At 42.9% G+C, this 21024-nt stretch overlaps 1 protein-coding gene across 1 annotated transcript in view; it reads left to right on the top strand.

The window, feature by feature from the left end:
* Positions 1-11800, top strand: part of XPNPEP1 (X-prolyl aminopeptidase 1) — a 35970-nt gene extending 24170 nt beyond the window's left edge. The window contains exons 14-21 of the mRNA XM_083616639.1: positions 1069-1146; positions 2280-2351; positions 5176-5236; positions 5910-5979; positions 7102-7275; positions 8627-8703; positions 9668-9766; positions 10482-11800. Of these exons, the coding sequence (XP_083472765.1) occupies positions 1069-1146; positions 2280-2351; positions 5176-5236; positions 5910-5979; positions 7102-7275; positions 8627-8703; positions 9668-9766; positions 10482-10610 (760 nt within the window). The 3' untranslated portion in view covers positions 10611-11800. The remainder of the gene's footprint in view (positions 1-1068; positions 1147-2279; positions 2352-5175; positions 5237-5909; positions 5980-7101; positions 7276-8626; positions 8704-9667; positions 9767-10481) is intronic.
* The last annotated feature ends 9224 nt before the right edge of the window (positions 11801-21024 follow it).

Here is a 21024-nt window from a genome sequence, read left to right as displayed (position 1 = left end):
GGTTACAGACTCCGCTAACCCAGAAATATTACCTCGGGTTAAAAACTTTGCTTTAAGATGAGAACAGAAATTGTGCAGCGGTGGCGCAGCAGCAGCAGGAGGCCCCATTAGCTAAAGTGGTGCTTCAGGTTAAGAACAGTTTCAGGTTAAGAACGGACCTCCGGAACGAATTAAGTTCTTAACCTGAGGTACCACTGTACTTTCATTTGCCTGTCCTGAATCTTCCAACATTTGGCTTGATTGGATGTCCACAAATTGTTTTGAGAGAGGGTCCATGTCCTACATAATTTCATGATCAAACTGTTGCCTTGTCTTCTCCTTGTTTGTCTTGCCTGGTTTCATACCTCTGTCTTAGACAAGCTCAGAACAATATTATGCAGTTCTTGGCCTTCAGGCTTATTCATCACATAGAATACTGTGCATGTCATTTTGGGCAAGCAAAGTGAACCCTGTATCTAAGACCAGATTGGCAAACTTGGCTAGGGAGTCTGCCGTGCATGATGTGGGGAAAGTACACCAACTCAATATGTTTCAGTACTCCAGCTGAGACCTTTTTGGATGAACCAAGCAGAGGGTATAGAGCAAGTTCTGGTTTGAGATCATCACTAGTCCAGTTCCCAATCTTCTTTTTTGGGTGGTAAAATAGGAAGCTTCTTTATAACACATCATCACACCATTGGTCCACCTAGCGCAATACTTTCTATACAGAACTGCAGTGTGTCTCCAAGTTTTTAGAGGGCATTCCCAACCTTACGTGCAGATGCTGGGATTGAACCTGGAACCTTCTGCATGAAGAGCATATGCTCTACCACTGAGCTACAGCCCTTCCCCATACTTTAGGTTTGATGTTCATTGTCTTGCTAGAACAACCTGAGCAAGTTTTGGCCCAAATGGTTAATCGAGACAAATTGCAGGAAGACTCGCCAGGGTGATCATGAATGATGAAATCTCAATGAAGGGCAATGGCAGAAAATGAAAACCTTTGTTCTCATCCTTTGAGAGGCAGGATGTCTCCTTGCTGTAGAAGTTCTAAATGACCTTTGCTCATGAAATTTCTCTTTTTTCCAGCCAGCAAGAGAACTTTGTCGACTTGAGCTTTGCTACAATATCAAGTACAGGCCCAAACGGTGCTATAATTCACTACAAGTAAGTAAGAGCAACAGAGTCCTTGCACTGGACACTTCACTACATAGTTGGAAGAACCTAGAGCACCATCATGCTAGTGTATCGCTGCTTAGTCTAGATTAGGAAATGTTCGCTACTGTTAACCTTCAAGTTGGCTTCTATGACCAAATCTTTTCTCCAGGATCCCATTGCACTTGGTGTGGTCCCCATCTGAGGCTTAACAGAACTTCAGGGAATCACGTCAGTTGATGTTATTTTCCATCTAGTGATATAAAGAGAGTTTGTGGCTGAAGCAGCAGAACAATGTATCTTGTTCCATAACCATCTACTGTGGATGTCCAAATTGTTTTCAGGCGGTTGGCTTCATGAAGATCGGTTGTCCCTGTTTGGCTAGCTTCCTGTTTTTTCCAAAGTTACTAATGAGAGAGTTTGAGGGGTGGAGTCATTGTGGAGGGCTGAGGTTATTTGCTGCTGCAGAATGCAGAGACTAGAGGTTTTCCTTTTGTCCTTTACAAGTTTCTCAGGGATTGCATGATGTTGAGGCTGGAAGTAGTTTTTTTTTAAAAAAAGAAAAGATCTTGACATCCACTGATTCAGTGAAAAATTTAACCTTGTCCCAAAGTGCAGCTTTCAGTGCAAAAACTGATAACTGTGCAGAATTTAGCACAACCCTAGTTGAAATAATGGTTGAATGAAGTGCAAATACATGCAAATACTTTACTTTATCTATATTTTTTTTTTTGAAGTGTTGGAATATTTCTTGGTGGCTCATAGACCTGTCAGCTGTAGAATTTTCAATAGAGAATCATGTGATCAACAAGTAGGTGTAGAAAACAAGCTCTTCCAGCCTTTTGATCGTCATTGTGAATGTGCTTCCACCACCAAATATTGCGATTCTATACAGCCTCTTATATAAGTTAGAATAGTAAACACATGCTGTACAATGCTGAAGATGCCCTCAGACACATGATGCTGACCTAAATGGGCAGCTGATTTGATCCAACAATCCATGAAAATTTACTAAGGACAAATACACTCGGCCCAGAGTTCATAATTTAATTGTATAATTGAAGGAAGAACTTGTAATTCAGTCTGTTTTCACTTGCTGGTTTCAATGAAAAGGTGAGACAAATCATTTTTCTTTTCTTGAATAGGCCTACACCTGAGACAAATAGGACTTTATCCATGAATGAAATCTACCTCCTGGATTCTGGGGCTCAGTACAGGTAAATGAAGCTTATAGGCTACTTCGCATTGGTGAACCTACACTAAATCAAATCCCACCTCAGATATAGATTTGGTATGGAAAAAGACACAGCCTTATACTATACTTGTTGAAGATAAACACCATGGAGAAAATATGAGTCATAGCAATGTTATTCTGGCAAGTTGGGGGCTGTGCAGTTGCCTTTTGCTTTGAAATAGTGCTATTTCACATACAGTATCATTTTTTATTTAAGCTTAGAGTGAGTGGCTTGCTTAAGGCAACCTAGTGTGCTTGCAGAGGTGAGATTCAAAAGCTGGGGACTTACAGAAGCGCATAATTTCTTAGCCACAGCAGCATTAAGATGAAAACTATTTTGTTCAGCAAGGAATGGAGCAGAACTGATCTGTGGTTGGAAATTGCTTCTTTAGAACTGGGATGGGCCCTCAAGATGTTGTTGGACTACAACTCCCATTATCCTTGACCATTGGCCGTGCTGGCTGATGGGAACTGGAGTCCCATAGCACCTGAAGGGTCACAGGTTTTCCCTTCCTGGCTTTAGAGGCTTGGCATTTTTGTTTTTTTGAAATTTTAATGGCCCCCTGAATGAGAACTGTGTGGATAAAACTTGTACAATGAGAGCCTTCTTCTCAGGCAGCCTAATTATCGGCTTCCTCAGTGCCACATTGTGAAGCAGCCACTTGAATATAATGAGTTATGCATCCATGACATTCTCTAGGCTGTGGGGCAGCAGTGAACTGGCTGATGTTGCAAAGTTAACTCGAGTGTTTTTAAAGTCATGTGCTAGGGCAGAGTGCCTGGAGAGAGACTTTGCACAAATCCTGTCCCCCCAGGGGGAAGTTCTCAGGGTCCTGCTTAACTCCTGTTAATGTCAACAGAGGTTGTGGAAGAGAAGTTATGTGTGAATTGTGCTTTTTATTTTCAAAAGTATGGATAATTTGGAAATTCTCAGAGAGATACAGATCCCTTGACTTTTTTTCAGCATGGTACATATAGCTAAATTAGATGCTTGAGCAAAGCTCCATGACCTGTAGGACCATAGAGATGAAGGAGGCTTTCTTGGTCAGTGATCCCAACCCATTAGATAGAATTTCTTGATGAACTTGAAAACCTACTTTGCACTGGGGCCATCTAATGAAATTAAGTGTGCATTGCACTTTCTGAACTCCCATCTTTCAGACTCTTAAGGATTTCCCACTGTACCTGCCTTTTTCTTTTCTTCCCCATTTTTTAAAAAAGTGTCGCTTAACACCCAGCCTGCAGAAGAAGTTCTGGAGAACTTGAAATATTTGCTCACTCCTTTGGGACAGGGTAGAGGAGTTATGCAGGGGTCCTGATAGCTTCCAACCCCCATGGATCAATAGAAATCCTGCTTGACTGGCTTTGAATACTTCCCCAAGCACTGCTCACATGCTCTCCAACTCGCTTTCCCTAGTGCTGTCCTCGGAAGGTTTATTTTCATTCTGTTGTGCTTCTTGCACAGAGCTGCAGGATGCACATTTTGCCCTGAATTTTACTGGTTTGGCAGGATTTATTTCCCCTGTTTTTGTTGGTTTGACGTAAGGAAGTGTGTCCTGCTTTCTCATCCTCTGAAACATGCCCCACAGTACCAAATTATGTATCATTTATGAAACATAGCATCCCAGAGCCTTGAGTTGCATCCAGTGACTTCAGTTTGTATGCTGGCAGAGCTAGCCGGGGGGGGGGCGGAGGGGGGCAGAGGTCGTTTAGTACAATCTCTTGTGCTGGAGCCAAATCCTTTGTACCTCAGCTTTCCGAACAGCTTGCCCTGTGCAGAGACAACAATGCAGATGGTTATCCAGATTGGAATGTTCCATAAGCAGAGAGCAGGAGGAACCAACGGACACCAGGGCCGGGATAGCTGGAGGGATAACAGAATAGATTTGTTGGAAGAGAGTTCATTTCCTCTGAGCTACAGTTACAGATTCCGCTTGACATCTCTCCAGCGGCCTTGCAGTCTGTGAAAGCTTACTTCAGCATGCATTAACTAGAGAAAAGTTGGGATAGGGCTGGAGCCAGCTTCTAGAAGCTGCTCCCTTTAAAAAATAGCATAACTAAATAGATTATACTTTGAGGTGTGGCAGAAGACACCTGGGTGTCCATTGGCTAGCTGATACCTTATTTCAGGAGTGCGGGAGAAACCATCTGCTTTGGGGGTCTCTAATTGGGAGATCTCTTGCTAGCAGGTTTGGAAGGTCACAGCTGCCACAACCAATTACCCGTCTTGTTATTCCACCCTCTGTAGGCATACCTTGTCCTTCTCCTGCCCCGTGAACTTCTGTTCGTTGATTGCTATTTCTGCACTTTCGATTCCAGTAAGAAGGACAAGGCCCACAGAATATCTTGCTGTGTGAGCTGATTGGTGGGCAGTGGTCTCCTGGCATTTCCATGAGGAAATCTTGACCTGTTTCATAGCCTATTTCGATGTGACCCAGCAAGACCAGCAATGCCCATTCTTGTTATAGCTGAGCCTTACCCACCTCAGAACACTTGGAAGAAGCTCACAAAATTTTACATTGGGCTGGCTATAGCTTAAAGTATATTCTTTCCTTTTCTGGGAAGTGCCATAGCTCAGTGTTAGAGAATCTGCTTTGCCTGCAGAAGATCCCAGCTTCCGTCCCCAGGATATCCAGGCAAGACAGGGAGAGATCCCTGCCTGAAACCCTCGGGAGTTGTTGCCAGTCAGTGTAGACATCACTGAACTAGCTGGACCAATGCTCAGACTCGGTATAACGCAACAGCCTATGCTTCCACCTTTCCCTTTTGATAGTTAGAATATGTTTTTCTCTTTCTCTTTTTGGAAGGGATGGAACTACAGATGTGACAAGGACAATGCATTTTGGCACCCCAACAGCTTATGAAAAGGTATGCAAGAATTCGGTTTTCATCATTGATTCCCCCAAATGGGAATTGCCTTAGGCAATTTTAGATACAATAAGCACTGTAGGTTTGTATGTGTGCAGATTTCACTCACTACAATGGACCGTGAGATGATCAAGTAGCTCTGCTTGACACCAACCCCCCCTCCCCCGAAAGTCAAGGGTGGCCTTATTGTCCCTGGGCACCTGCAGCAACTCTCCTTCTTTATGGGTCCTGGTTTCACCCCCCCTGTTGTATCTATCCATCAGGAACCTTTTGGATATTCAGTTTTGTGGCATTATTTTTTCATAATCAAAACCACCTGAATATTTATAGAAGCAGCGTTTTCTCCAAAAGGGGGTGGGGTGGGGCAGATGTTCTGGATGCCAATGTGTACAAGAGCCAATTAAAACATCTGGGATATAGTCCATATGTAAGCTCTGACCACTGCTAGAAATTGCCCTTTATTTCACCCCTCCCTCCCTGCACACACACACATCTTAGGCAGATGAGATATACACTGGTCACTTTTACTATCAAACTGAGCTGCTGCTTCAAATATATTGGCAGATCCCAGTCCAGAATTCTTTATGCACTTGCTCTAGGTTGCAAGTGACTCATGGGCCAGGCCTTCCAATGCCCGGCTCTGTTTTGCTCATCGTCTTCCCTTTCCTTCCAGGAGTGTTTTACCTATGTGCTGAAGGGTCACATAGCTGTCAGCGCAGCCATATTCCCCAACGGGACCAAAGGTTGGTCAGTTTCCCTTTCCTCTTCCTCAGCTGCAGTGGCGCTCGGAATAAGATTTGTGTTTTCTTTGTTATCTAGTCATCAGGCCTTCATGAGGGAAGGGTTTAACAATGTGGAACTACATACCTGTATAAAAGTAACTTAGGATGAATAGAATTGCCACAGGTGCAGATAAAGCATATATACAAACTAAAGAAACTTAAAACTAAAATTGAATATTTCCCTAGCAAATCACAATTCACCTTTAAAAATGGGGTTCCTGTTTTAACATGTTAAGTAAAATAAAATTGACACCTGAAATTTAAGCCTGAATAAAATTATATGGAACCTGAATATAAGAGTGTTAAGAAACTTAGAACATAGAAAGTCACCTTCTTTCTATGGAGTCAGACTATTGGTCCATTCAGTTCAGTATTGTCTGCTCTGACTGGCTGGCAGCTGTCTAGGATTCCGGGCAGAATTTTCTCCCAGCCCCGCCTGAGGATGCCACAGTGCCAATACTCAAGCCCTGAGCTATGGCCTGTTTCCCCTCAATTTACAATTCTGAAACTCTCAGGCAAGACACAACATTATCCCTTTTAAAAAATTAATAAATTCTGCAAGATTGCAGATAAAATGGGTATCTGTATTGTTCCCTCAGCACAGTACACAAAAGGGAAAGGACACGATTATCTACACATCACACAATGGAAACAGAACGTGTGGTCAGTTGCTTTATCTGAGAAACTAACTAAGAGAGTACATGCCCCAATGATGCGACTGATACGGATGATTTTCCTGAAATATGGCATCCCTTTATAAAGTATCCAAACGAACTCTCTGATGACTAGCATCCACTAAATATGCATATAGATTTATGGGGAAATTTGTTGTATGAATTAGTTTTTGTTCTGGGGGAGTGGGAAACCAATTGTTTGTATAATATTATGGTCATGCTAAAATCCTGTTTCCAAAGGTGGTGTTTTTTTTTAAAAAATCATAGTATATAAAAGACAGTATAAAATTGTATGCACATCTTTTTCAACCTGCAAGTTCAGGATGTGACCGCCAGAAATAAGGCTGCTTGCTTTCTGCTCAGCTTGTTAATATATTGTGGATCTACAACTTCCTTTTGTGTCTTGTAGGTCACCTCCTGGACTCCTTTGCACGCTCTGCACTGTGGGACCAAGGCTTAGACTACCTGCATGGCACAGGACACGGAGTTGGGGCTTTCCTAAATGTCCATGAAGGTCCATGTGGCATTAGCTACAAAACCTTTGCAGATGAACCTCTGGAAGCTGGGATGATTGTTTCTGATGGTAATTAATTTATTCCCATTGACTCATGACTCTTGTTACATGAACTAGTGTCTTCTGCCTCTTTGGCTTTTAATAGAAGAATTTCATGTGATCCTCTTGGCTCTCTAGGTTGTTGTTTCTGGGAAACAATGGGAGGGTGGCACCTCTCTAGTCCTTAAATATCAACATTGGTTATATTAATACTTAGCATTTATATAGTGCTTGCAAGTGTCCAAATATATTTGAATCACAGACTCATAGAATTGTAGAGTTGGAAGGGACCACAAGAGTCATGTGGCCCAACCTCTTGCAATGAGGAATTATTTGCCCAACGTGGGCTCAAACTCATGTCCCTCAGATCAAGAGTCTCATGCTGTACTGACTGAGCTATCAGTTAGCATGCATTGATCTCAATAACCCTTACATTCCTGTATGGTAGCTCAGTATTATCATCATATCAGGAGCAGCTTGCCCAGTGGGGCATCAAACGGGCTTTTAACACCTCCTAGCCACCCCACTCCTGGTAAGCACCAGTAACTCCATGATGAAATGAGAAAAAAACAGTTAAACAAACAAGAAATTAGACCCGCTTTGAGGAGGAAGGAAGTCTATTAGAATAGAATAACAATCAAAAATTGAAAATAGGGTAACATAAGTCTGTGTGTAAGAGCTTTCAGCTTTATGGTTATTTGTTTGTCATTTGTTTTGTATTTTCTTTTTAGTTTGTTTCTTAAGTATCATGTTTTTATGTGTTGCAGTAAAAAGTTAATAAAATAAAAAAAAATAAAAAAGTAGCTCCATCTCCAGGAAGCTGCTGCTCTGAACCACTCTTGCTTCATTTTATAGATGAGAGCCTGAGAAATGGTGCCTGGGCTCACCTAGCAGTGAGTGAGATTTGAGGCAGGGATGTCCCTTGGCTGTTACGGCAGTTATTTGTCAGCCCAGGATGTATGCATTAAGGTCTGATTTTACTGGCACAAGCATTCAGTAGATTTGGTGCACATTATCTCTTGTCTGCCATGTGAATTTTGTGGGGTTTTCAGGCAATATTGCTGTTCAAGGGCTTTGGTTCTGCTCCTGCATAAAAAAATCATCCATCCTGGTTTCCTTTATTACGGTGCTGGTATTTTCACTCCCAAGTGCTGCCTCACCAATGCAGCTTCTGTGATCAAGCCATAGAAGAAGCCTTTACTGCCTTTCTCTACGAAAGATGTAGATGTGTCTTTGGGTGTGATATGGAAGATTCTTTGAACTCCAACATCTTCAGGTTGCTTGAACAGAAAAGCTGGACCTTACTCCCAAGGTTGTTAGGGGGTTTGCCCTTTGGGGAAAATTTTTCTAACAGTGTTCCTGGCTAACTTTGTCTCTGCAGAGCCTGGTTATTATGAGGCTGATGCTTTTGGGATCCGAATAGAAAACGTTGTCATTGTCGTTCCTGTTAAAACCAAGGTGAGTGGTTCCTTTGCATGCCTGAGTCCTTGCTGTGACTTGTGAGCACAATGTCTTTCCAGTGGGGAGTGAACCTGCCTTCTTCCAAATGTTGTTGGGCATCATGGTCCATCATCCCTCACAACTGGCCATGCTGGCATGGGCTGATGGCAGTTGGAGTCCTCCAGCATCTCAAGGGCTACAGGTCCCCCACCAATGATTTCAAAGCCACAGCTTTTCCATCCTTGCAGTGCTTGGTTGTTTCTGCCGTCCTGGAAGCTGAAACATAACTTTGGAAAGTATCCTTAATCTTCTATTAACTTTCCTAGTTGCCGATGAAAGGGAGTTTTTATGTAGGAATGAGAAACGTAAGAGAACATTGGGTTGAAACATGGTGTTTGGCACAAGATGGCCAACCTTCACATTAGGACCTTCAGTGGTGTCCAAACTTGTTTCAAAGAGGGCCAGATTTGATGAAGTGAAGGGCTGTGAGGGCCGACCAAAGGGCCAGCCTTTTTTTTAGGATTGAAGTTTTTTTTAGGATTTTACCCCAAAGTTGTTGAGCTCTTTTTAGGCTTGAAGTTGTTGAGGTTTTTTAAAGGATTTTACCCAGGAAATAAACTGCCACAGGGGCCAGATTAAACCAACTGGCGGGCCGGATTACACCCCCGAAATGGACTTTAGACATGCATTACGTTACTTGACCGAAAACATTTTTATAAAAGTGGTGAGAACAAATCTAAAGTCAGTTTTATGCACCAGGGACAGTTCTCCAGAGGCATGGATAACATGTCTGGATTTGCTTAGTTAAACTTTCTCAGAATATGCCCTTAATGCCACTGTTCTCCAGTTTTCTGTCATCTCATGAGAGTTGGAGGACACCAGAATGGGGAAGGCTGCATTATGGGAAATCTGTGATGGTGAGAGGGGCACTTTTACTCAGCTAGAAGCTTTCTCCAATGACTAGGATATTTTACCTCCGTAGTATAACTTCAGCAACAGAGGGAGTTTGACGTTTGAGCCTTTGACCCTGGTTCCCATTCAAACCAAAATGATAGACGTTGATTTGCTAACTCCAAAAGAGGTAAGGAAAATAATAACTATGTTGTAAAACTTGAGGCTTTTACTGTGAGGAAATGGGCTTGGTTTTCTTCCCCCTCATTTCCAGACAGGCCAGGCCTTGATGAAAACCTCCATCTTAGTACTTAGTTGTCTTAGTTTTTACATCCAAACCTGTCGTGGTCTATTGCCAAACCTGACAGGATACTAGTACAAATGGCACCGTGGTTATTTTGAGGATAGAAGGTGGGAAGGGGAACTCCCAGATTGGCAAATATTTCAGAAACTGAGTATATATCAGGTGAAATGCCGGGGCATTTTGCCATTGAGGTTGTTTTGTTGTGATGCATTCATAGATGCATTCTTATACTTGCCATGAAATCAAGAGCTGAAATTTAAAGACAAAATAGAAACATGCTTGCTGGTACTTTTCCTGCCCAGCTTTTCTCTGCGCATCCCGGTAGAGGGCATGGCTAGCTGCCTGGAACACTGAACCTTCCACGCTGCAACATTTTGCTGCGGGTTCAACTTGCCCTCGCAATTGCCTTTGACCCCCCATCCCTCCAAAAGGGATGCACAAGGGACTATTGTATCCAGCTGCACTTCCCCATAGACATCAGTACACAAAGGGCTGCTCTTCACTTCAACTATTTGAGCTTTTTAGACATATATAACCCCTTCCCCCCTTGCAAGTAGCATTCACAGTGGCTGGAGATCAAGGTGCTCTCCTTTCTCTTTAGTGCGACTGGGTGAACGAGTACCACAGAAAATGCCGCAAGGTGGTCGGGGCAGAGCTCGAGCGACAAGGACGGCAAGAAGCTCTCCGGTGGCTCATTAGGGAAACGGAGCCCATCTCCAAGATGCACTAACAGCAGCGCACGTTCTCTTTGTGTGTCTATGTGCGTTTCTGCGAGAAAGTCATTCCCTTTTACAATTGCAAGTGCAGTATTGGTTCGGCTTTACAATAATATACCATGCCTGGGGAGGGAGAGTGAAGTGGGGGGAATGTGAAAACCCTTTCATATCGGTCAGGAGAGAACTTGGTGCTGGGGCTGGGTGGGATTGAATATTTTTTGGGGTGGGGAGGGGATTTCTTTCATTGTGATTCTTTTATTATTATTTTCTTGATAATGAGCAAAAATAAATTGGGAGCTATGGAGTCTGTATCTTACGGAGAAGATGGGTCAGTGGAGAACAGCACGAGGTCACTGAAAACTTGCTGAATCACTGGATTCTATTGTTTATGCAACTGCCAAGCTTATGCAGCTGACTGAAAACTACCTGGGAAGTGTGCAACGTGATGCAAGTTAATTGTTGCGATGTCCTGCCAAAGCACTACAGAGAACAGGGCTATGCATCAGGTGGAGATGCGTAGTAAAATGGGTTTTCTGTAGGGGCCTGAGAACAGGTGTTCCCAAGGACTCTGTACTGAAAACTTCCAAAGCCTTGCTTTTCTGCATTTTGCCCCTCTCAGAAATGCAGCTCAGAGCAAGTTCACATGTACACAGTGACTGCAGCATCGTGTTATCTCTTGGCTGCTGTGAAGTGCCCCCCCCAGCTCAGTCCTGTGCATGTCTACTCTGAAGAAAGTTCCACTGTGCTCAGTGGGTCTTACTCCCAGGTAAATGCACTAAGATTTGCTGCCACAGAAGAGAATGTCCAGATAGTCCTGGCTTACCTTGAGCAAAATTATTTTTCAATGGACGCGGTTGTGTGTCATTGAGCAATAAGTGATGGGGAAAGGTACCTTCTTCTACAAACCAGCCCCGACTTGCAGTGTCTGTAAGTTGTTTCTTGTGATGAAAATCATTTTGGACACCTGCAGTGTTTAAGCATGCAGTATAATGCAATGGTAGCCACTTGGATTTTTGTTTCCCCCCAGCTCTGAGGGTGTGGGCTCCTGGGTGTGACCATTAAGCAAACGTTTAGTGTTGAGGATGGAGAATGTTCAAAAGCAGCCTTGATTGTTTTGAGTGAACCTTTTACATGGCTAGGAACATGTTTTGCTCTACCCGCATTCAAAATCTGGAAGTGCCAATAAACATCATATACTTCTTTACTGCTGTGTCCAATTTCACAGATTTCTAAAACCCCACAAATGCATCCCAAATTTCTGCAATGGGAGCAGGCTGTGGACTCTTAGGCATTTTTCTTCTTAATTTAATGCAGTCTGATTGAACAATGTGAGAAGCTTTGGAGGCAGGAGTAAGGGTTTTAGTCTTCCCTAGGATCAGAGATCTGAATGTGGGCTGTCTACTCTTTCACTCACGGATTAGAGTGGACACGTAAAAGTTAGATCTAGTTTATTTGTTAACATTGTTAACTCACCATTCTCCAAAGAGCTCTGGGGGTTCTGTCAAGTCCACCCTTCAGTCCAAAGATATAAACAAGGTAGCTCTTAATATTTCTGCAAAAAAAAAGTTTCAACTGGGAAGTTGGTGCTGAATTGCTCTTGCCTTGGGCCACTGAACAAATATTCAACATCAAAACTCTACTCCATTCCAGCAACCAGGAGTACCAGGACAGAGCACACCCACACACATGCGCACAGGTAAACAAGGGAAACAACTTGCTGCAAAAGATAATTGCATACAAGGTTCTTTTTCTTCTATTTTATCTTCACAACAACACTTGAGAGGTTGGATAGGCTGGGAGAGGAGGACAGGTCCAAGGTCATCCAACCAAATAGGGTCATTGCTGTATGGGAATTTAAACTTGGGCCTCCCTCATCCTATTTAGACATTTTAACCACTGTATCACCTGGGGTCTCTTTGTACTCCAGACCATGCACTTTCTATATTATTGAGTCTGAATCTTTAACAGGAGGAATTGCTGCATGGGCACTAAATAATGAAACAATGCTCCTAAAATAATGGCATTCCAGACAAACACTCTTCAAGCAAATCTTTGTTAAGGCTCAGTGTCATTAATTAAAAATGGAACAGGCTCTCGCAGTCCTTAAGAAGTTAACAGCAACCTGTCTCTTGCTGTATTTCATCTGATTTCTGTTCATGCAAATCCTCTTAACTGTCCCTCACGGTGGCAATTTGCTAGTGCGGCTGCCATAGTCAGGCCCATATTGGTTCCTACTAATATTAAAACACGTCACTCTCTGAGGCAGGAGTTTGATGGAATTAGACCGGGTTTTGCAATACGAACGCAAAGGTGCCACACGATTAAAAGAATCCTTCTTAAGAAGTGCTCAGTCATTTTGTGCGAAGAAACGGACACACCAGGATGAGACAAGACACTCAAAGGCATGCTGACGGAGTGGACGGAGGCGGCTGCTGTGGTTTCCATTGCAGTGGTACCAGACATTGCAGCCTCTTTATGCTGCAGAGACTAATGGGAGCCATTTGTGTGTACAGGAGAAGCAAAGGGTTCAAGGACAAGAAGAACCTCACTAGATCCTGACCCAGAGACCCATCTAGTCCACCATTCTGTTCCCACAGTGGTCAACCAGGTGTTAATAGGCAGTCCACAAGCAGGACATGAACACTATAGCACCCTCCTGTTTATGTTCCCCAGAAACAGATTCAGAAGCACACTGCCACTGATGCTAGAGGTGGTCTCATGACTGGTGGCCATGGCTATTTTCCTTTTCCATCAGTGTGTGGAATCCCCTTTTAAAGCCGTCTTAAGTTGGTGGTGATCACTAGGCCTTGAAGCAGCAAATTCCAGTGTTTTAATGATGTGCTGCTGTGTTATTTTTTTGTCTGCCCTGAATCTTAAGAGCATTCAGCTTCACTTGCATGACCTCAGTTTCTAGTACTGCGAGAGAGGGAGAAAACTGCCACAATTCTACTTTTTCATATAAGCAGAGACTTTTAGGGAGGCTTTTGGGTCTAGCTGAAGTTACGGTAGCAATAAGAAAAGCACATAATAAGAACTTCACAGGCTATGAAAGGCACCGTGTTGGCATTTTAATTAGCTTGCCTTTTTAATGCTTGTGTACTAGCTTGGAAGAATTTTAATACAACAATTAAAGCCGGGGCCTATCTCTTCGCTGTTCTGTGTCCTTGGGGGATTTCCAGTGGAAGCTTCTCAGACTGGGGGAGGGGGGGAACCCACTTTGCTTTTCTCATTAAATTTTTTCAAAATGTGGGTTGCTGCAGCAGATGCATACTGATATAATAAGATGGTGGAGTAGGGAGAAGTTCTGAGAAAAGGAACTTTCTCTGCCATTTTTTTATATGGATTCATACTCGAAAGGAAATCAGTGCCATGAACAATATTGGCTTATATATCTTTTAACTGCAAGAATGAGTGTGCCACATATAACCTTAGCTCAGACGAAATTCTAATTCTGAATCTTTAGGGATACACCTATCCTATCAGAAAGAACCTTCTAGAACCTTCTGTAATTATTATTTAAAAGCCTGCCAGTTGAATATCAGATTTAAGACTAACTCATATTGGCCCAAGTTCCCAAAAGCTGGGAAACTGGAAACTAAGGCTGACGCCTTGTGCTCATATGACACAAATATGTAATATGTTCAGACCTTCTGGTCAATAAACAATAATCTGGCTGCTGCATTCTTTACCAGCTGTAGTTTCCGAACTGTCTTCAAAGGCAGCCCCAGGTATGTAACGCATCAGTGCAATCTAACCTAAATGCATTTGAAGATGCTTTGCAATTTTCTGGCATCCCCCCCCCTTCTCATAGAGGCCCCTTTCTTTAGTGGGCCTCAGAAGGACAGTATATTCAGAACTGAAATTTTGATCTGAAACCTTGTTTAGGCTAAAGAGTTTCTGCTGCATTTGAGATTTGAATAAATAATCCATTCAGCAGTCAGAAAGACCTGGCATTTGTTCGGCACGCCTAAGGTATCTTTGCATGGCTTAGAATAGTTGATCCAGCAGACAAGCGAGCAAGTCTATCCAGGCATTTGGGCTAAGTGCAAAGTTGAATGAAGCATCCTCTTGTATCTTATTAATATTTAGGATCTTCTATCAATGATTCATTTCTCCAGGGTGTTTTTTCCTCATCTCAGTGCCATCAGCTTAACTTGCATAACTTCCCTGGGTACTGAGATAAGAACTTTACTTCTTGCATCTGCCAAGGCTTTTTCTGAGAGAACTTCCACAGACATGTCACATATTGTCTGATGTCAGGGAATGAAGGATCAAGGAGAGAGATGTAGAAGAAGCTTCACCACTGGGATTTCACAAAGTAAAAGTAAATCTACTTTTTAGAGTCATTCCTAATCCTGATGAACAACAAATTTCAAAGATGAATAATAATAAGCCTGGTTGTTTTTTTAAAACAAATATACCTAATAATCAAGGTACAAAAAACTATAGAGTTCTATGAGGCCAAGAGGATCTTTCAGCACCGTCTTAAGCATGTTTACTTGGAAGTAAGGTCCACTGAGTTCAATGTGTCTGACCAGTGGCGTAGTGTGGGGGGTGCAGGGGGGGCCGGCTGCACCGGGCGCAACATCTGGGGTTAGGGCAAATCCACGGGTTAGGGGGCACAAATCCACGGGTTAGGGGGCGCAAATCCACGGGCTAGGGGGCGCAAACTACTTGCCTTGCCCCGGGTGCTGACAACCCACGCTACGCCACTGTGTCTGACTCCCATATGCATGGGATCACAGCCCTAGCCTTGTTTTCATTAAACAATAAAACAAAACTTCACTGCACTGCAAACTGCTTTTGAAATGGAAAGGGGTTTCCAAAGCAGTTTGTGTTATGGCAGGGGTCACAAATGTGGTGCCAGGGAGGTGCCAATGTGCTCACCAATACATCCTATGGCACTTGCAAAAGGTCTCAATAAATATCCGAACTCAGTTCCTGTTTGCATTGGTTTAACTATGTTAAACCACAGCCCCTTGAACATGCTCACATTTCATTGGATGCCAGGATTCGACACCCATCTTTCATTCCATTCAGCAACAGAGGAGAAATGCAAAGAGTTTTCAAGCAGATTGTGCACAAAGAACCAGGAGGGAACGTGATTTCCATTTCCTCACCAAAAACTGATAAAAGTATGCCCTTGTGGGAGAACCACTGCTCTCATCTTTCTGGAATTTGGCAGGCTTTATTGCCTCAGAACAGGGAAGCATGTCTGGAATTTGCATGTACTTATGGCAAAAATTTAAAAACTCATCGAAAAATTTCTCTGCACAACAACCCCATGAGTGAATCATCACCTGAAATTTGGCAGGCTCAAGCCATTCTTAACTGCAAATTCCAGCCACTTCTGTAAAAAAAGAGAGCCATATTTATTTTTCCTATCATTGTCAATGGGGAAAAATAGAGTTTCTGATTAAACAGGTCAAATTTGGGTCCTGGATAACAAACTGAATCAGAATGACATAAGCAAATCTAAAACCTTGTCAGGCTGTGTATTACAGTCACAAGGCAAATTTTGTGAGTGCTGCTAACTGCTTGTTTCTATTAACATCCAAATTATGCAGATTGATTAACCTATATGATTGACTAATATTTCTTAAATTGGGGGATAGCCTAATGTTTAGAGGATATGCACTGCTCTTCTGAGACATGCCAGACTTTTCTGATGCCCACACAATAAACCCTGGCTTTACAGCTGTGATCCTAAAGCCACTTACAGGCTAGTAAGTTACACAGTAATCAGCAAGACTAATTTCTGAGAAAACATGGTTTGGACTACACTGTTCCAAGCAGCTCCTTCCACTAGGAAGAACATTGGCCTGTCCCTGACCAAGCTATTATCTATCTTTATCCACTGGCAGCAGATTCAACCCTCCATTGTGGACAAATTTGATAAAAGGAGGGGAAATCTTTTAGCTCTGGTTTTTAAGTGTTGCACTCCTGTTGACAAGGTTGTGTGTTTCATTGCTGGTGTTAAAAGTGGCTGCGTTGGCATTCAGAAGCAATTGGCTCAGCAACAATAGTCAGGAAAGCTGTTCTGTATTGCTTTCAATAAGGACCCCATTATACCTCAGAGGTCTAACATGAGGGAGCTATTTTCCACCACAATGTTTGTTTGTTTTTGTTGCAAAAATACCCTCTCCTGCTGATGTAGCAGCCATTCCACACTTTAAGAATTTATAGCACTGGCTTTCCTTAGGAGTTTTTATTCTCATTGATCATCAAGAGTCCTAATACTGCACTTTCTAAGGAAGGGAAGAAATAAAACAACTTCCTTTGATCAGGTATTCTACTATATACGGAATTGAGAACAGATGCTCTGAGTATTGTCAGTGAGCCTAAATAAGAAAATATCAATTACTGGGACGTGTATCATCAAATGCATGGTCATGTTGCATCTAGTGTCTAGAGTTCTGTCTGAGGAAAGCAGTTGCAGCCAAACTAGGCAGGGGACAGGCTAAATTTGAGTACAAACTAAAGTCAAGTCAAAGTGGCCAGTGGTAAGGCACTCTGTACAGCAGTGACAGGAGACTTGCAGGCCTCCAAATCTTACTGGATTCCAACTTCCACCAGCATGGCCCCAAATACCTGCATGGCCACATGTTCCCTCTCCCTGCTGTACATAAAGTAGAGGTTAGGGTAGCAGTCTAAGAAAGTACTTGTGGTTACCAATGTTTGAACACTTCACATACTCATGATAATAGCACATTGCTACGTATCTGGCCAAATGAAGTCTACAAGCATGTTAAGGAACAGGCAGTTTCACTGTTCTGCAATCAAGGGCCCAATACCTCTCAATGGATTTCTGGCTAGAAAATGTGTGCAGACCAGGTTGTGCTAGAAGCTGTAGCACTTCCATATTCAGCTATGAGACACCCTGAGGTGTCTATATGTCAAACTTGTATTGCTGCTCACATGCATTCATTTGGAAGAACTAATCTCTTTCCCGTTGCGATTGCTAAAGCGAATATGAACCCCACCCCCACTTTCATCCCTAGGTATGCACTGAGGGCTTATCTACACTTCCTCTTGTTCTGCTACTTTCCCCTGGGGAAAACTGCTCTTTAGTGCTTAATAGGAGCAAATGGCAATTCAGTTTTTCTCTGGATTGCCATTTGTTTTTATCTATTCCTAAAGAGCGGATTTTCCTTTGAAAAGAAGCAGGGCAGAATAAAAAACTGCCCAGACCTATGCATGGTGTGGATGAGCCCTGAAAAGAGTAGAAAAGTATACCTTTGCAAAACAGCGAATGCGGTCCATTAAAGAGTATTAAGCGGAGTAAACAAGCTTGTGTTAGGTGATCTTCAGTGTGTGCCTTGAGTCCTAAGGGGAAAATAACAATGACATGTCCCTATGGGGGTGACAGGGATAGTTTATAGTAGATTTTCTCTGACAGGAAAGTGAAATGTGTGGTCACCTGCGTGTCTCTGACTATCAACATCACAATATGTGGAAGCTTGTTACGCGTCTGCAGCAAGAACACAGAAAGTGGTGGTGATTTGCTGCTTGCACATGCCAAGCTGGTCATCTACAGGGGAGTTTAATCCCCACAGGAACACTCACTCCCAAATGGAAACATGGGAGCCAGCCTTATTTCTTGCAAGCCACCTGAGACCCTGCTCACCAAGCAGGACTCTCAAATTTTCAAAGAACAACGTCGGCAAGTGTAAATCTAATGGCTCACAAGAGATGCCAACGCCTCACTCCCAGAAGCAGGGCGTGGATGCTGTTAAAAGCAAGTCGGAAGCCTGATGCAGTTTTAATGCAAAGGAAGTGTATCAAATAGCAGCTTGTTTTTTATTTTTAATGTTCCAGTTCTTTCCTTCCCTTTCTTTCTCTCCCCAGTGTAGAATGAGAGGAAGAAATAAACAGGCCCTAAATGCAACCAAATCAACAAGGCAGCTAGCAGACCCTACGTATATATTTTATTTATATACACCACGACTAGCGACCTCGTAGACAATAAAATGGAAAACCCATCTCCAGCGAAGTGTTTTTGACCTTTCTCTCGGTGTGAGAGAGCGCGAGAAAGCGAGAAAGATTTTAATGACAGAAGTGAAGAAACTGTATAATATGTCCTAAAGACAAAGAATATGCAGTGAAAGCTGGCAAAAAAGGTGCAAAGCCTAATGAGAGAATTAGTCTTCTTGGACATTCAATAGATATACTGCATCTAGCTCCTCACCCTGGAGGCACCTGAAAATTAGGGCCACCCTGATCCACTCTGTCATCTCTGGATCAGACTGATTCAGTAGGTCTCTTTTTCATGGTTTCTCCTTTTTCTTGCTCATGCCTTCTTCTCATTCCTTCTTGATGCCCTGCTCTCTGACAGCCCTGGATGACCCAGGCCTCCTCAACAAGTAGTGATCCAGGGTTGTTTCAACCCAACCGAACTGAGGCCCAGATCCTGCTCTGATCCTTGGCTCAATTTGGATTAGGATTCAGTCTGGTGTACCACCCTGCTGAAAACCCATTGAGCATCAAGAAGATGATAGACCATCAAATGTTTGCAATGACAGTCGTACCTTGGATCCCAAATGCCTTGCAAGTCAAACATTTTGGCTCCCAAACGTCGCAAACCCAGAAGTGACCGTTCTGGTTTGCGAACGTTCTTTGGAACCCAAACATCAGACGTGGCTTCAGATTGGCTGCAGGAAATTCCTGCAGCCAATCGGAAGTCGTGCCTTGGTTTCCAAACATCTTGGAAGTTGAATGGACGTCTGGAACGGAGTCCGTTCGACTTCCGAGGTACGACTGTAGTTTTAAATAAAATACTCTTGTTTCAGAAGTCACATCAAAATGTACGTCAGTCATATGAAAAGCCTGAGCTAACATACATCCTGTGACTAAATGGGAGTGTTTCAAGAGTATGGCAACTGAGATCCATCTTTTGATTAATTATCCACGCTACAATGGTTGTTTGCACTTTCCTCTTTTGCTTGTTAGCAAATCAGACAGTATTTACTATTCATTGCTTGATTAATATTTTACACAGCATGCACAAAATATCAATCAACTGCCATTAGACAGAGTAGCTTGATTTCCAAGTGTATGTCCATACATACATCTAACCCATTACTGTCAGTGAAATCAAATATTCAAGTTACACGTGTTCCATTAAGCAAAGGAGTAAATAGGTCTCAACTCTCTCTTTAAAGATATAATGAGCCCCACCACACACAGACACACGCAAACACTGTGTACCACATACGTAAGCCTCAGATGCTCGACAGCCACCTCAGTGGTGTAAGCAAAGTGAACCTTCTGACATTTCATATTCCTGCTTGCATATCCTTTCTAAGGTTGCAAGTCTGTTTACACTTACCTGAGAGTCGGCACTACTGAGCACAGTGAGACTTCCAAGTAACCATATACATTGTGCTTTTGGCCACCTCCAACATAAGCATCATGTTAACAGTGTGAGGGGACGTTGTGCTGTATTTACCTCTCAAAGTGTTTAATCTTCGCCCCATGAGCAAATCAGGCCAGAAGCTGCTTTCCGGCATGTATTCAATTCATTCCGTTTTTCTTTCACACCACAAGGGGTCCTTCTTCTACCAGAGACTTGCTTGTTCTATCCCATCAGTATTCCACGGGAGTCTTTTTAACTGTGGCCTTTGTGTACGCTGCTTGAAGATATAAGGGATGCGTTTTATTTATTTATTTCAGTTTATATCCTCGCTCCCTCTGCCCATAGGTTCAAGGTGGCTAGCATTTTCACGGGACTCGCCATGTTGCACAAATCTCATGTAAATATTTCCCTCTCCTTTCAGATTTCCCTGCCCTCCTTTGGATGTCAAGGGTGTATATTTTCCCAGATAGATTTTAAAATATTTTAAAGATCAGACATGCAAAATAAATGCTTGCCCTGATTAGTACTCCACTCATGTGAGTTTCCCTCCTTGCTCAGCTGAGTTTGTTTGGTTTAAAACATGCCAAAGCTGGGCTTTATGCTTCTCACTGTGGCCCAAACTATACCTCATATAAGAGGGTCTATGATCAGATTCCATGACTGCACCCTGAAATAAGGTATAGCCCAAAATTCAACTGCAGCAGCTGTTCTGGGATAGGGCAAGCTTCACCCTTCTTGCTATGCTATTTCCCCATATTAATTTATTAGTCCACCTAACGAAGAAGAAAAATACAAGTATCAGAGATGCCAATGAATCAAGCCCATATCACACTGTCTACACCCAAGTAATGAACAGACTTGTCAAAACAGTGTTGCAAGTGTGTCTTGTGCTGTGACGGGAACTCAAGAATCAAGACTTTTAGCATATGCCAACTACAGTTCTCTGTCAGTGTTGGGACTTTGTGAGGAAGTACTCAGGAATTGTATATAATCGGATTACTGTGTATAGGACAAGCATGTCCACAAGGGCCAAAGAGGCCAATGCGACCAATGCTTTAGAATATGGAGGGTGC

The sequence above is a fragment of the Podarcis filfolensis genome, assembly GCF_964270895.1.
Source record: "Podarcis filfolensis genome assembly, chromosome: 5".
NCBI lineage: Eukaryota > Metazoa > Chordata > Lepidosauria > Squamata > Lacertidae > Podarcis > Podarcis filfolensis.
This window is presented reverse-complemented; position numbering and strand designations above follow the sequence as displayed.